This window comes from Bemisia tabaci, unplaced genomic scaffold (assembly GCF_918797505.1).
Source record: "Bemisia tabaci unplaced genomic scaffold, PGI_BMITA_v3".
Taxonomy (NCBI): domain Eukaryota; kingdom Metazoa; phylum Arthropoda; class Insecta; order Hemiptera; family Aleyrodidae; genus Bemisia; species Bemisia tabaci.
This window is the reverse complement of record NW_027311771.1, coordinates 28165-43848: the sequence shown is the minus strand read 5'-3', so window position 1 is coordinate 43848 and position 15684 is coordinate 28165. Positions and strand designations below refer to the sequence as shown.

General features: G+C 40.3%; 2 protein-coding genes across 3 annotated transcripts; one reads left to right on the top strand and one right to left on the bottom strand.

The window, feature by feature from the left end:
• Positions 1-397: 397 nt before the first annotated feature.
• LOC109036879 (uncharacterized) lies at positions 398-7591 on the top strand. The gene has a single exon (XM_019051298.2). It carries the CDS (start codon positions 1629-1631, stop codon positions 6753-6755), a length of 5127 nt encoding a protein of 1708 aa, XP_018906843.2. The 5' UTR covers positions 398-1628; the 3' UTR covers positions 6756-7591.
• Positions 7592-8775: 1184 nt separating this feature from the next.
• On the bottom strand, positions 8776-15437 carry LOC140225908 (uncharacterized). Of its 2 annotated transcripts, XM_072305919.1 has the most exons (4): positions 14592-15437; positions 12171-14099; positions 11044-11150; positions 8776-10830 (listed from the first exon to the last, which is right to left on the bottom strand). In XM_072305919.1, exons 2-4 carry the CDS (start codon positions 14092-14094, stop codon positions 10681-10683), a joined length of 2181 nt encoding a protein of 726 aa, XP_072162020.1. In that variant the 5' UTR covers positions 14095-14099; positions 14592-15437; the 3' UTR covers positions 8776-10680. The 2 variants fall into 2 exon arrangements, with proteins under 2 accessions (XP_072162020.1, XP_072162019.1); XM_072305918.1 differs by lacking the exon at positions 14592-15437 and having other exon boundaries at positions 12171-14585.
• Between the last annotated feature and the right edge of the window lie 247 nt (positions 15438-15684).

Below are 15684 nucleotides of genomic sequence, written 5' to 3'. Positions count from 1 at the left end.
ACAGCGATGGCGGGTTTGTCATCTACATAGCGGAGAAAACTTGATTTCTCCAGGGATTTTGTAAAACAAATTAGAAATTACACGATAATCACCACGGTATCACGGCAAATACGTCGTGTTCCTGGCGAATTTTTAAGATCATTACAATTGCGCGTTATTCACATCAATATCGTGACATACACGCGAATTTCTGACTCAATTAAGACTACGTAAATGTGCGCATAAAACTCATAAACATCTGGTACTTGAGATGGGCGAAAACGTATGATTTTCCTTCAATTTTGTATGATACCACATACCCACTCTGGAGTTCAAATAGTTGCTCGCTTCAATTCTGCTTGTTAAAAGTGACGAATTGGAAGAATCCAATCTAAATTTCACGAGAACTATGGGATGTGTCGGGGCGAGGCCCCTTTTTCGTTCTGTGAACTAGCAGTTAGTTCTTTTGGGTGTGAAAAACCCTGATTTTTCGTATCGTTTTCATAGCATTTTTTCTTGTATGATTTTTTCTCGCACCGCGTCAAGGACGGCGCATGCGGCACGTGTTGGGCCACGTGCGGTCCACGAAAGTTGCATAAGCGGTTATGCAACGGAACTTTCCATCGATTCGCGGCACGTGCGCCTCCACGTGTCGGCCACCTTCGTTACATAAGTGCGTTATGTAACGGAATTTTCCATCATCTCAGCGGTTATGCAACCACTCTTATATATACTCGGCCACATCAGTTGGTCATCGCCACTCTGCCACTCTCAGTCCCTTGGACTACACGGCACTCTGCCACGCTCTGTCTCATAGACTTCACGCTAGTACTTACTGTCTCCCTGCAGTTTTGCTACACTCTCTCTCTCTCTCGAGCACGCCTGATTGGATGCTCATCTCTCTCTCTCTCTCCCCCTCGAGCACGCCTGATTGGATGCTCATCTCTCTCACTCTCTCTCCCTCGAACACGCCAATTGTGGATGTTCATCTCTCTCTCTCTCTGACTCACTAGAGCACGCCAAATTTGGATGCTCTCCTCTTGCTCTCTCTCTCACTCTAGAGCACGCCAAATGTGGATGCTCTCCTCTCGTTCTCTCTCTTTTTGAGCACGCCAAATGTGGATGCTCCCTTTTCTTTCTCTCTCCTTTTGAGCACGCCAAATGTGGATGCTCCCTTTTCTTTCTCTCTCTTTTTGAGCACGCCAAATGTGGATGCTCCCTTTCCTTTCTCTCTCTTTTCGAGCACGCCAAATGTGGATGCTCTCTTTTCTTTCTCTCTCTTGTTGAGCACGCCAAATGTGGATGCTCTTTTCTCTCTCTTGCACGTTTGAGTACGCCAGGTACTCCCTTTTTGCTCTCTCTCTTTTCTCCCGGGCGCTCGCTGATGAAACCCGCACCGACTGTCTTATGACGTCATCGCGACTCTGAGAGCGCCCACAATCCCTTCGGTAGATTGGCCTGGTCCTCCGAGTTTCTCTCTCTGGCTGGGGCCGCGACATGGTCCTCCGAGCCGGATTTTCTTTTTAGTTATCAGATCCGAAATATCAATATTAGGCTCTTAAATAACTAATACGTACTTAGCGACTAGTTTTTAAGTCTCACTTCTCTCTCTTTTTTGGGTAATTTTATATTTGCTCATTTTGATCACGATGTCGTCTCTGAAAGCTACTCAGCTTCAACTTGAAAAACTTTTCAGTAGAATTCAGCGTTTTCACGACGAAATTAAGGATTTAAAATCCACTAATGCTGAGGACTTTTTGGTTCGCACAGCAAAAATTGACGAACATTTTGCAGACTTCGAAAATTATGCTCAGAAGTTTTGGGAATTTTCTATGCAAGACGCCAAAACTGAAGCCGATGAAAAGTTATGTTCAGATTCTTATAAGCAAAAATGTAAAGCGTATGAGGATCTTTATTATATTGTTGCACAAGCCGTTCAAAGGTGCAAAAAGGCAGTAAAGTCATCAGAAACGGCTGAATCACTTAGGGCCAGTTCAGAAGTCCGACTTCCGAAAATCGATCTTAAAACTTTCGATGGCACGCGAAAACAATGGCAGGTTTTTTATGAAAATTTTAAGTCATTAATTCATGATAAGAAATCTCTAAGCGGATTGCAAAAACTCACGTACTTAAGTTCAGTTCTTAAGGGTCACGCTGAAAGTTACGTTAAGAACGTTCCAATAACTGAAGCAAATTATGCTATAGTTTGGAAAAATTTGGTCGATCATTATCAAGACATTAGGGCTTTAGGATCTGATCTTTTGGACACGATGCTGACTTATCCTCCTATGCAAACTGCTAATACAACGTCCCTGAATAATTTAATCCATTCATTGAACGATTCAGTTGAAGCTTTGAAAAACTTGAAGTTCGAAAAGCTCGATGATTTCATATTGCTCAACATCGGCTTGAAAAAATTACCATTTCATGTAAGGAGACTTTTTGAAAACGAAGTTAAGGGCGCGGATGTCCCTACTTTTAAGGAATTTATGGACTTTTTGCGCAAGCAAGCAAAAATTGCAGAGCTGACACAAACTTCTAACAAGGATGAAAAACCGAAGACCCAGCCGCCGAAAACTAAAGTTTACCTCAACTCAAATTCGAAAAATCGTGACTGCCCAGTTTGCGAAGGATCTCATTCAATCTATGCCTGCGAAGAATTTAAACGTTTTCCTGTTCACGCCCGAATTGAGCGCGTCAAGTCGCTGAAACGTTGCCGGCGCTGCTTGGGAGCGCATGAGGATGAATGTAGGAGTAAATTCGCCTGCAAGGAATGCAACCAAAAAACTCATCATACGCTTCTTCACTCAAATAAAACCAGCTCATCCAATTCTGCATTTACTCAACACGGATCTACTTCTGAAGAAAATTTCGACGATCAAAAATCAAGCAGCATGCTAACTAATCTACAAGCAACGTCAACGGATCATCAAGATTATACCGCTCTACTTGGCACTGCTCTCATCGCGGTGAAAGATATCAATGGGAAATACCAGCACATGCGCGTGATTCTTGATTCCGGTGCTATGTCATCTTTTGTCTCCGCTGATTGCGCCAAACGCCTCGGGTTGCCACTTCTTCCCGATAATACCTGCATTTCAGGCTTGGCTGACAGTCAAGTTAACTCACTAGGAGCTATAGATTGCTTAGTGAAACCTAGGCAAACTGATGAACCAAAATTAATGGTAAGAACTATCGTGATCCCAGTTATCACGGAAAATCTGCCATGCGTCAAGATTTCAGACAAAGTAAGAAAATTTTGGAGCAAGCTGGACTTAGCAGATCCAAGTTTTGATGACACGAATACCAAAATTGACATGCTTTTGGGCTCGGAAGTTTTCGTACGAATTATATCAAGTCAAAAGAAAATAACTAAGGATTTAGGTCACGCTCTTCAAAGTATTTATGGCTGGGTGCTCATGGGAAAAGTTCCCACGGAAAAAAAGCCCAAAAAGCAGACTACGTTTATCATGACAGAAAATGGTGAAAATTCTTTAAAAGAAGTTTTAACTAAATTTTGGGAAACTGAAGAACCTTGCCACACATCTCCTATCAGTCCAGAAGACGAAAAATGCGAAGCATTATACAAAGAACTGCACTATCGTGAAAGTTCAGGTCAATATGTAGTTCCTCTTTTACTCAAGGTACCGAATCCAGTCTTGACGGGCTCGTATAATTTAGCCAAAAAACGCCTAAACTCAGTGCAAACAAGACTGAAAAAATTGCCGGAAGTTCACAAAAAATATAAGGACTTCATGGAGGAATATGAAAATCTGCAACACATGAGACCTGCTGATGTTCACGGTCGAGCAAAATATTATATTCCTCATCATTCGGTTATCAAGGAAACAAGTTTGACTACAAAATTAAGAGTAGTTTTTGACGCATCTATGCCCACAACAACAGGACTTAGCTTAAATCAAGTGCTTTATACCGGACCGAAATTACAAGCTAGCATTATAGATTTAGTCATCAAATTTCGCTCTCACAGAGTTGCCTTTAAAACGGATTTATGCAAAATGTTCCGGCAGATTCTCATACGACCTGAAGATAGGCAATTTCAACACATTTTATGGCAACCTACTGACGACGGCCCTGTAATGGACTACGAATTGCTAACTGTCACTTACGGTACAGGTTCAGCTCCATTTTTGGCAAACAGAACTCTCAAACAATTAGTCCTTGATGAAAATAAAGATTTTTCAGAAGCTGCATGCCGTGTCGTTGATGAGGACACGTATGTTGATGATTCTCTCTCAGGTGCAGACTCAATCCCTGAAGTCATCGAATTGAGGGACGAATTATATCAATTACTGAGCCGAGGTCATTTTCACCCCAGGCAATGGGCAAGTAGCCACCCAGAAGCACTAGCAGGATTACCTGAGGCCGACATCGCATTGCCCTCTGAATCGGTCAGTTTTGATAAATATGCTGAAAACTCACTAGGAGTTTTGGGTCTAAAATGGACACCCATGACGGATACCTTTTCATACAATAAAGTCGAATTTAACTTCAAAACTACGAAAAGAACGATTTTGTCCGATATCGCACGTATTTTTGACCCACTTGGCTGGGTAACCCCTTGTGTTTTACTGGGAAAATTAATTATTCAAGTTTTATGGACCTTAGGCGTGGGTTGGGACGATAAAGTTCCTGATGATATAGCGGACTCTTGGCGGTGTATTTCTAGCCAATTTCACCTTTTAACGGACTTAAAAATTCCAAGACTTATTTTCAATCCTGATGAGAAAACAGTTATGTCGATAGGGTTTTCCGATGCTTCTCAACGAGCATATGCTGCCGCAGTTTACGTGCGAATTCCTTTGAAAACAGGCTTTGATTGCAATTTGGTAGTGGCTAAATCCAAAGTTGGACCCATGAAGCCACAAAGCATCCCACGAATGGAACTAAGTGGAGCTGATTTACTTGCAAAAATTCTGCCCACAGTCGTGAGCGCCGTGAAATCCACAAAATATAAAATCGAGAAAATTATTGCACTGACTGACTCGACAACAGTGCTTTCATGGATTACGACTCCTCCTTTCAAATTAAAAACATTTGTTGCAAATCGGGTCGTAAATATCACGGAAAATATTCCTGCGGATTCATGGTTCCATGTGGCAACTGAGGACAATAGTGCTGACATACCTTCTAGAGGCATGCTACCACAACATTTAGTAAATAATACTAAATGGTGGAAAGGGCCCTCGTGGCTCACGCTACCAGAACGAGAATGGCCTATTTCTGATATTTCGAAAATACGCATTGCAGACGTCCCGGAATTAAAACCAGACGTAAAAATTTTCGTAAACTCAGCTAAACTACCAGATTTGCATGACGTAATTTGCAAGATTTCATCTCTCACGAGATTACAGAGAACTATAGCCTGGGTCATCAGATTTACAGTTAACGCTAGAGGAAAACCAAAACTCACTGGACCTTTAACTGCTGAAGAACTGAAACAATCGCTTTTTAAAATTTTAAAAGAAGTTCAAAATCATGCTTTCTCAACGGAAATTGAACTAATAAAGGAACAAAAGTCAGTAAAATACTTTGCTTCACTGAATCCTTTTCTTGACCCCCAAGGTATTCTCAGGGTGGGGGGTAGATTGTCTCACTCTACCTTAGATTACGATACAAAACATCCGGTTATATTACCTTCTAAGGGCCATTTCACCGAATTAATCATAAGACATTTTCATTTAATGCACTTGCATGCCGGTCCGAAACTGTTACAAAGTATCATATCTCATCATTTTTGGATTATTTCAGCGCGGAACATCATTCGATCAGAGTTACATAAATGTGTTAGATGTTTCAAAAATAAACCTCATAATTTAACGCCTATCATGGGCAATTTGCCCGAATCTAGACTTTGTCCAGGGCGGTGTTTTTTGAAAGTCAGCTCTGATCTAGGTGGGCCTTTTGAAATAAAAGAGAGTAAAAGACGGAATGCACGTTCCTTTAAAACTTACATATGCGTTTTTATATGTATGACCTCAAAGGCCATTCATATTGAACACGTCACGGATTTAACGGCAGAAAGTTTCATTGCCGCTCTCGACCGTTTCACCTCCAGGCGCGGTTTATGCCAAGAAATGTACTCCGATAATGGTACAAATTACGTCGGCGCGGAAAGACAGCTAAATGAACTCTATAAAATTTTGGAGGAAGGAGACGAATGGGCCAAAATTAAATCTCAATTAGCTGAGCGCCAAATTACATGGCGTCACAGTCCGCCCTCAGGACCTCATTTCAACGGTCTCAGCGAAGCGGCCATAAAAGCTGTTAAGTTCCATTTGCACCGCGTGATTGGTAACGAAAAGTTGACAATGGATCAATTCCTCACTCTTCTCTGCAAAATAGAAGCAATTTTAAATTCTCGGCCTTTGTGCCCCATTTCAGCCGATACGGAAGAGCTCTCCGCTCTAACCCCTGCACATTTTATGATTGGGGCGCCTTTATTAAGTCTTCCAGAATACAACTGGACGCTCACTCCAAGTAACCGCCTCTCTCAATGGCAAGCAATCCAAAAAATGTCGCAACATTTTTGGGAGCGCTGGTCTGCGGAGTATCTGACAACTCTGCAAGCTCGTCAAAAATGGACCGCGGAAACTGATTCCCTCAAAGTTGGGGACATTGTTATTGTCAAAGAGGATAACTTGCCGCCGCTTAGCTGGGCTCTTGCCCGTGTGACCGCGCGCCACCAGGAGCCGATAACGTTCCGCGCGTGGCCACAATCAGAATCAGAAATAAGGACATGCGCAGACCAGTAATTAAGCTCTTCAAGCAACCGGCAGACTAATTTCACGATCAGCGTCCCAACTTCAGTGTCATTCTGACTGCTTCAGGTGACACCCAGAGCGCTCGCTCTGATCTCTTATGCTCGTCGTCGTCGTCGTTTTTAACTTTACTCTTCGTGGTTCTAAAAATGTATTTCTCGTCTTCTTTAACTCTCTCTCTCTCTCTTGCACGCTAAATGTGGATGCAAGAGATTTCTCTTCTTTTTTGATTTCTTATTCTGTCTTTCTCTCTCTCTCTCTCTTGCATGCCAGATGTGGATGCAAGAAGAGTCTCCTCTTTTTCTAGCTCTCTAAAATTTTCTAACTTCTCTGTCTCTTCCTCTCTTGCACCCCAAATGTGGATGCAAGAGACCTCTCTTGTTTTCTCTCTCTCTCTATTTCAGCTCGAAATTTTCTCCTTAAAATTGTTATTCTTAGGCTTGCACGCCAGATATGGATGCAGTCTAACTTAAATTTCACTTAAATTTTCTCTTCCTTGTTACGCCAGCTTTTATAGTTCAGTCTTCATTTTTCTGCAATCATGTTCTTACGTCTATACATATGTTAAACCTCGTCAGCCTGACAGAATTTTTTCTTTCTCATTACTTAAAGGATGTCTCCCCTCACGGTGGGGGGTAGGCACCCAATTGCAGGTATTTATTTTTTGAATGTAATTTACACAGGCGCTTTATTTTCTCATTGTCGGACCCAGGTTGACAGGTCACAAACGCACTACTAATTATCTGAATATTTCTGTATTGTGTATGTTGAAATTTTTGTACCTTATGCTCACTCCAACGAACTCAGTTACTTAATTTAAGCAAGGCATTTTTTCAATGGGGGATACGGCCTCTCAGCTTGGGTAGCCAGGTAGGGAGCCGTGGGTTATTCTTGTAAATGCACTTGCGCTCATTTAGGTGGGGGGTATGTCGGGGCGAGGCCCCTTTTTCGTTCTGTGAACTAGCAGTTAGTTCTTTTGGGTGTGAAAAACCCTGATTTTTCGTATCGTTTTCATAGCATTTTTTCTTGTATGATTTTTTCTCGCACCGCGTCAAGGACGGCGCATGCGGCACGTGTTGGGCCACGTGCGGTCCACGAAAGTTGCATAAGCGGTTATGCAACGGAACTTTCCATCGATTCGCGGCACGTGCGCCTCCACGTGTCGGCCACCTTCGTTACATAAGTGCGTTATGTAACGGAATTTTCCATCATCTCAGCGGTTATGCAACCACTCTTATATATACTCGGCCACATCAGTTGGTCATCGCCACTCTGCCACTCTCAGTCCCTTGGACTACACGGCACTCTGCCACGCTCTGTCTCATAGACTTCACGCTAGTACTTACTGTCTCCCTGCAGTTTTGCTACACTCTCTCTCTCTCTCGAGCACGCCTGATTGGATGCTCATCTCTCTCTCTCTCTCCCCCTCGAGCACGCCTGATTGGATGCTCATCTCTCTCACTCTCTCTCCCTCGAACACGCCAATTGTGGATGTTCATCTCTCTCTCTCTCTGACTCACTAGAGCACGCCAAATTTGGATGCTCTCCTCTTGCTCTCTCTCTCACTCTAGAGCACGCCAAATGTGGATGCTCTCCTCTCGTTCTCTCTCTTTTTGAGCACGCCAAATGTGGATGCTCCCTTTTCTTTCTCTCTCCTTTTGAGCACGCCAAATGTGGATGCTCCCTTTTCTTTCTCTCTCTTTTTGAGCACGCCAAATGTGGATGCTCCCTTTCCTTTCTCTCTCTTTTCGAGCACGCCAAATGTGGATGCTCTCTTTTCTTTCTCTCTCTTGTTGAGCACGCCAAATGTGGATGCTCTTTTCTCTCTCTTGCACGTTTGAGTACGCCAGGTACTCCCTTTTTGCTCTCTCTCTTTTCTCCCGGGCGCTCGCTGATGAAACCCGCACCGACTGTCTTATGACGTCATCGCGACTCTGAGAGCGCCCACAATCCCTTCGGTAGATTGGCCTGGTCCTCCGAGTTTCTCTCTCTGGCTGGGGCCGCGACAGGATGTAACCATCGGTTTCCCTATATAAGATTTAATGTTTTGAAATTTAAAAAAAAAAAAGAAAAAAAAGAAAGAGCATTAGCGATGATTTAAAATTTTGCAAGTAAGACTCATGTGTTTCGGTTCCACGATCGGAGTCAAATATTGATGAAATGCGCGCGAAACCCCCGCTTCTCCTCCGATTGAAGCGTTGCACACCGTCTTTATGTTCCATTTTTATTTATTTATTTTATTTTTGAAGCCAAGCAACAGCTTCTCTCAAAATTTCCCGAGAATTTGCCTTAATCATTTCAAAACAAGTTAAAAGTAACAAAAAGTAACCCCAGGCGACGTGAAGACTAAATCACAACAATTTTTTTACTTTCGAACTTGAGCAGGTAAATTTTTCAAAAAAAAAACAAAACAAAACAAAACGAAACGAACGGTTCCGCGGAGCACATTTTTCACTAATCTTGCAAAAAAAAAAAAAAACGGAAGGGCACTCGAGCCAATGCGCGAACCAATCGCGAAAATCGCGAACCAATGCCGTAGAATGAAGAGACTACACCAGTCTCTTTATTCTATTCCGATGCATAGACAGATTTTCCAGATTTTCACATCAGAGTAGCCCGGCAACGGATGCACGAGTCGGAGCTCGCAAAAATCATGGCGCGGCGTTTCCAACAGCGCGACGCCGAACTCGTTCCATCCTCCTCGCACTCGTTGGACGCCGAACTCCTTCCATCTTCTTCGCACCCGTTGCGCGTACCAGAAGAACGTACGTAAAATTTATCAGCTGTCTTCCAGCGCGAGACGCGGAAATCGCTCTATCTCGCTCGCACTCTCTCTCGCACCCGTTGTCCTTACGGGAAAATCGACCCACGCGGACCGCGATATCCCGCGAACCGGCGGGCGGATCGCGAAATCCTCCCTTATCCGGCGCCTCGGGGTAGAGAGGGATCCCAGTGCGGAATCTCAGGGTCACACGGCCTCCCGTTCACGAGATCCGCTGATACGTGAGTCAGTCAGTGAGTGAGTCAATCAACGTGAAGTCTGCTTTATTAGTATAGACTAGCAGGAAACCCGTGCTACGCACAAGAAAACCCCTACCATCAGCAATCACTGTGATTAGTGATCGATTACTAATTGTGTTTCTGAATTATTATTTACTATTTCAAAATTGGCAATATGTACTTGTTTGATAGCAATGCAGAGTTACGTAGTACTTATGCTGATTAAAGCTATTATTTTGGTCTGTTCTGCAGTAAACTCATATGATAATAATTATAAGAATCAAAAAATTCCTAATAAAAAGTTGCTTATTTTATAAAGATGTGCTACTTTTGTCAGTTCAATTTAAGTTTTAGCTGGTATGTTTCAGCTGCTAAAATTATGGGATTTAACCAGCGGTTTCGTTCAATTCCCAGGCATGTCGGATTTGTCCTCTAGAAATTACACGATAATCACCATGATATCATGCAAATATGTGTCATATCGAATTTTTAAGATTATTATACTTGCGCGTTATTCTCATCAATTCTGGGTATACACGCAAATTTCTGACTCAATTAAGGCTACTTAAATGTGCGCATACCCTTTATAAACATATGTTACCTGGGATGGGTGAAAACTTATGATTTTCCTTTAATTTTGTATGATACTACATACCCACTCCGGAGTTCAAATAGTTGTTCGCTTCATTTCTGCTTGTTATAATTGTCGAATTGCAAGAATTCACTTTCAATTTCACGAGAATTATGGAATGTTACCATAGGTTTCCTCATATAAGATTTAATGTTTTTTTTTCTCCTTTTTCTTTCTTTAATTTTTTTTAATCAAACATTTTGCAAGTATGACTCATGTGTTTCGGTAAACTATGGTACAGAAGTAATACAGATTTTAATACATATAAGGATTTTATTGCGAGGGGAATTATTCGTTTACAAATTCATAGAAAGATCTTGAATTATACTCGAGATGTTTCGTGCTTTTATATTCTTTTAATACCAAGTTAAAAAACTTGATTTTCTTTGAAGAAAGGTCCTCTTGCGGAATATTATCGCCCCAGGCATTGATGTATATCTGAAACAGTTGCGAAAACAAGTTAAATAGATTATTTTAGTATCGTTTAGTAATCGTGACTATTGTATATGCAGCTATGTTTGTAATGCTTTATTTATACACGTAACAATTAATAGTTAACATGTTCTTAACAATACGTTGATTGACTCACTCACTCAAAGGAGAATAATTTTTGAAAGTTAAAAACATTTTATAAAATGTATAAGAACTTACAGTTGATTCTTCGTCTGTGAACTCCCCAAAAAATTTACGTTTCTCAGACCCATCCTTAATTTTGATTTTCGTGATTTTAGGAGAGCTAGTGAATTTTCCCAAGATATCTGAAACAGAAAAATTGTCATTCCATGAATGAGTACTGAAATTAACTGTTTGCTACTTAATTAATAATTTTAGTATAATCATTTTGCATCTCGGCATTTGTTTATAGTTTGATACATATTATTATGGCCGATTTTATTAAACGTGAAAGTTCAGGTTTCATGAGGTTTAGCGATGAAGGATGGCTTCATCGAAGCAGTAACGTGTATTGAACCTAAGTTTTGTAGTTGAGAAGTGAGGTACAGTTTTAGGAAAAGCATTAAATCGTTTGAGTAGTAGGGGGTGGCATCTCCTCTTCTAACTTTTGAACGGTTCGAGATAAAAAAACGAAACTATAATAATGTAATTATTAAAAATAATCCTATTACAGTGGATATCGCTCATAACGACAGTGCAAGTACCGGTCTTGGTTGTTATAGCCAATAGGGGTTATAACTTAGAGCACCTATATAGCGAGAGTATGGACAGATCACCTCGTGTACGTCGTACGGCCCAAAAGTGAAGGCACCCTTCTAACCTACTTCTAACGCAATTACACTGCCAATCAATTCCAAATACATAAATACATAGATACCTAAATACATTGATTTAATGGAGATTCGGTTGGGACCGAAGAGATTGCGTCGCTATGACCAGGGTTGCCAGCGACATGGAAAACCGGGAAAACCGGGAAAAGTCAGGGAAAAATAATCAGTCAGGGAAAAGTTAGGGAAAGTCAGGGAATTTCAGTGTTGGTCAGGGATTTTTCTGATTTTTCGTGGAATTAGGCGCGGGCGGTCTCGGGCTCGCGTTTTCGTTTTCACTTTAACAGACTGCGTCAGATCCATACTTAAAAGTCAGGCAAAAAATATTAGAAAGTCAGGGAAAAGTCAGGGAATGGAAAAAAATAATTTGACTGGCAACCCTGTATGACCTTTTTTTTATAACCAATGTCGTTTTTCGCGATATCCATTGTATAACTAATAATTATTAAAAACCAAATTCAGGAAATTAGTTACCTACAGTATGTAAAATTTTCTTACCTACAGAGACATCTAGTTCCTTATCAATGATTTGCCTTATTTTAATAAACTCATCCGGTGGTCCTGTTGTCTCCACTTCGTCATTGTGATCAATGGTTGATTCCGATCTTAGAATGATTACACGTACCATTAACTTGTACGCGTAAAAAGACTTGCAAGATACTGTTTTTTTAAGAATACTGTTAGTTGTTGGATTTATCATAGGAATGTTGATAGAGTATCCATCTTCACCGAAACAAAACATAAGAGGATACTGCAAAGAATCGTATCCTTTATTAATTTCACTAATTCTTGTAATTTTATCACTACGCTTGTGAAGAACTATATCTCTAGGTTCGAAAGATTCCCCTACAATCACAGCTGCTACCTCTCCTACTGTTGGTTCATTGTAAAGACCTTTGTGACCTCCTGCAGGTTTTCTATCTGCTCTAATGACTACTTTAAAATCAGAATTTTCAGAAAAAGAATCAATCACAGCTTTAAATTCGGTGATGTAAATATTATGCAAATGTAACATTTTCTGTAATTCAAGTAATAAGTCATCTTTCAATCCAGAACAAACATCTTTCCTTAAATCAGATTCCTTAACTTCGTCTCCGACAAAATAAATTTGCAGGAAACTTGGTTTTGCATATGACGCAGGATACAAACTACCAATTAAATGATAAACTTGACCTTGTACTTTAAACGTTGGCCTAAAATTTTCAAATGTAACTTCATTTGCTCCGAAAGATGTCATTTGAAAGCATGCATTATATTTTCCTAATGACGAAAGAAAATGTTCAGAGTCACGATGAGTTCCAGTTACTAAAGATAAAAGGGGTTCTGGTAATTCTTTAGGTAATGGTAAAGATACTTTACCATTTAGGCAACACATTCCAGGATTTTCATCTTTCCATTTCAGAGCCTTACACCAATTACAAATATGTTTCATTTTTCCAATAGATACTACTTCATCTGCAGAGTAATTAAATGAAGGGTCGTAAGAAAATCCAGAGAGATATTTTGGATCAGAGTTTTCATTCTTCTCATTCCTCTTCTTTTCGTTACTAATCACATGGGATGTTGAAATTTTCTCAGGATTGTTGATCGCATATTTTTTCATGGATTCCAAATGTTTCTCTGGATTTTTCTTTTGATACTTCAAAGCAGAAGACAAATGAATTTCAGGGTGTTCTCGATAATAATTCTTAACAGCCTTTCGATTCATTTGGGGATTTTTTTTTGCATATTTTTTGACAGATTTTTGATTAACCTCAGGATTTTTTGAAGAATATTTTTTTACAGACTTTTGATGAACCTCAGGATTCTTTAACGTATAATTTCTTACAGATCTTCGATTGACCTCAGGCTTGCGTTGAACATAACTTTTTTTAGCTAAGTTCAATTGATTCACACGAATTTCATTTCGAACTCTACATCTTCTTTTCTTCTTTATAGTAGATAAATTTAAAGATTGACTTAAATTTTTTTCCGATGAATTAGGTTCAAGAACATCAAAATGACCAGAGTATAAATCTCCAGAAAAAAGGAGATAACCTACCTGCTCATAATTTTCATCACCTATCTTATTCATTGAACCGTCTTGATAGAAAACATAAAATTTCAAAAAAAAAATTTGAGATGCTGCAAGTAACTCACAGTAGCTACCAAAAGTTTCATTCAAAGACATTGATAATAAATAAGCATCCTTTGAGGCATAATTATTACCATCTGGAGCTGCAGTCAAAGCACAGAATGTAGTCCAGTTAAGCCCAACGTGTTCAATAACAGCTTGACGAAATCGATGATGATGGATGTGCGATCCAGTAAGAATGGAAGAAAGTGACCGAAATAAGCAACTACCATCTTTAGGCATTGGAATTGCCGAGAAATGACTTGCAATCCCATCTACATTGAAAACGAGATCATAAGATTCAGCCATTTCACCTAGAATAAGCGAAAAAAACAAACAAATAATATCATTCATTTTCACGTATAGAAAAGAATGAGACTGACTTAAAATTGAATGTGTAACCATAAAAACAAAAAAAAATTAGGAGAGAAAAACACCTAATGGATTGATTATTTAAATTAAATTATAATATCTGTTAGGACCGTCTCTGTAAGTCCAATAAAAATAAAAAACAATATTAGGACAGGAAAACGTCATTGCAGCATAGCATTGCATAGCATTGGTTTGCGTTACGGGTATAGCTTTGAAGGTTATAAAAAACATGTTGGAAAAATAAAACGCCTGATGGATAAACAAAAAGTGGAATGTGATGCATTGCAAGTTTCGTGCAGGTATACGCGAAGGCAATTTTATAAAAAATTTGTATAGATTGATGCATTCAAGAATGAAAATGTTTCGGGAAAGTTCAAAGGCCAATTAAAAGAAACATACAAAGAAAATACAAAAAATTTCAAAAAAATACAAACCTTGAGGAGTTTACTTGAAACCAAATACGGGACAAAAAAAGCAGTACATTTTTCACTTTCACACGTAAACTTTTGCAATTGAAGAAACAAACGAGGTCACAAGATGACTGAAAGGAAGGAACTTCATCAAGTTAGGACATTTTTCAATTAAGGCACTTTTTTAAGTTCAGCCTTCAGCACTGAAAAGGTTCCGCAGAGAACATTCTTCACAAAATTTTTGCAAAAAAACAAAAAAGGGTTAAGTAAAGAAAATGCTTAACTTTTGTAGGGAATTAAGCAATCGAATAAAATTTTAAACTTTAAAAGGTAAACTTTAAAAGGTTCTGCAGAGCACATTTTTCACAGAACTATTAAAATAAAGCAAAGTTGAGTAAAGCAAATGCTTCGCTTTTGCAAGCAGGAATTCAGCACTCGAATAAAATTTTAAACTTTTAAACTTTTGCACTACAGGCATCCAAGTGCCTGCGGCCGAACTCGTTCCATCTTCCTCGCACTCGTTGGACGCCAACCTCCTTCCATCTTCCTCGCACCCGTTGCGCGCACCAGAAGAAGACACGTAAAATTTATCAGCTGTCTTCCAGCGCGGGACGCGGAAATCGCTCCATCTCGCTCGCACTCTCTCTCGCACCCGTTGTCCTTACGGGAAAATCGACCCGCGCGGACCGCGATATCCCGCGAACCGGCGGGCGGATCGCGAAATCCTCCCTTATCCGGCGCCTCGGGGTAGAGAGGGATCCCAGTGCGGAATCTCAGGGTCACACGGCCTCCCGTTCACGAGATCCGCTGATACGTGAGTCAGTGAGTGAGTCAATCAACGTGAAGTCTGCTTTATTAGTATAGATTATTATTCAAACAAGTTTAAATAGTTGCATCAAGTCCCTTTCTCCGCCGACCAACGCGTTTGTGGATCGACCCAGTTTCGGTTGGTGCGTAGGAAGTCAAAACGCCTTCAATTTTTTGACCGCAACACGGACATCCGTCGAGGTTGTATAGTTGTATCAAGGCGCCGTAGCAAGCACGTCCAATTGTTTATCGTTACGAATATAAGTTGAGAGAAGAAAGTCAAAATGCCTTCAATTTTATACGTACATAT

Bases quoted from the DNA above. Each gene is read 5' to 3' on its own strand.
- LOC140225908 (XM_072305918.1), bottom strand. From the start codon at position 14,190: ATGGTTACACATTCAATTTTAAGTCAGTCTCATTCTTTTCTATACGTG. The intron at 11,151-12,170 runs GTAAGAAAATTT...TTTCTGTTTCAG, and splicing joins GGAACTAGATGTCTCTGTAG to ATATCTTGGGAAAATTCACT. The intron at 10,831-11,043 runs GTAAGTTCTTAT...CAACTGTTTCAG, and splicing joins TCACAGACGAAGAATCAACT to ATATACATCAATGCCTGGGG.
- LOC109036879 (XM_019051298.2), top strand. From the start codon at position 1,629: ATGTCGTCTCTGAAAGCTACTCAGCTTCAACTTGAAAAACTTTTCAGT.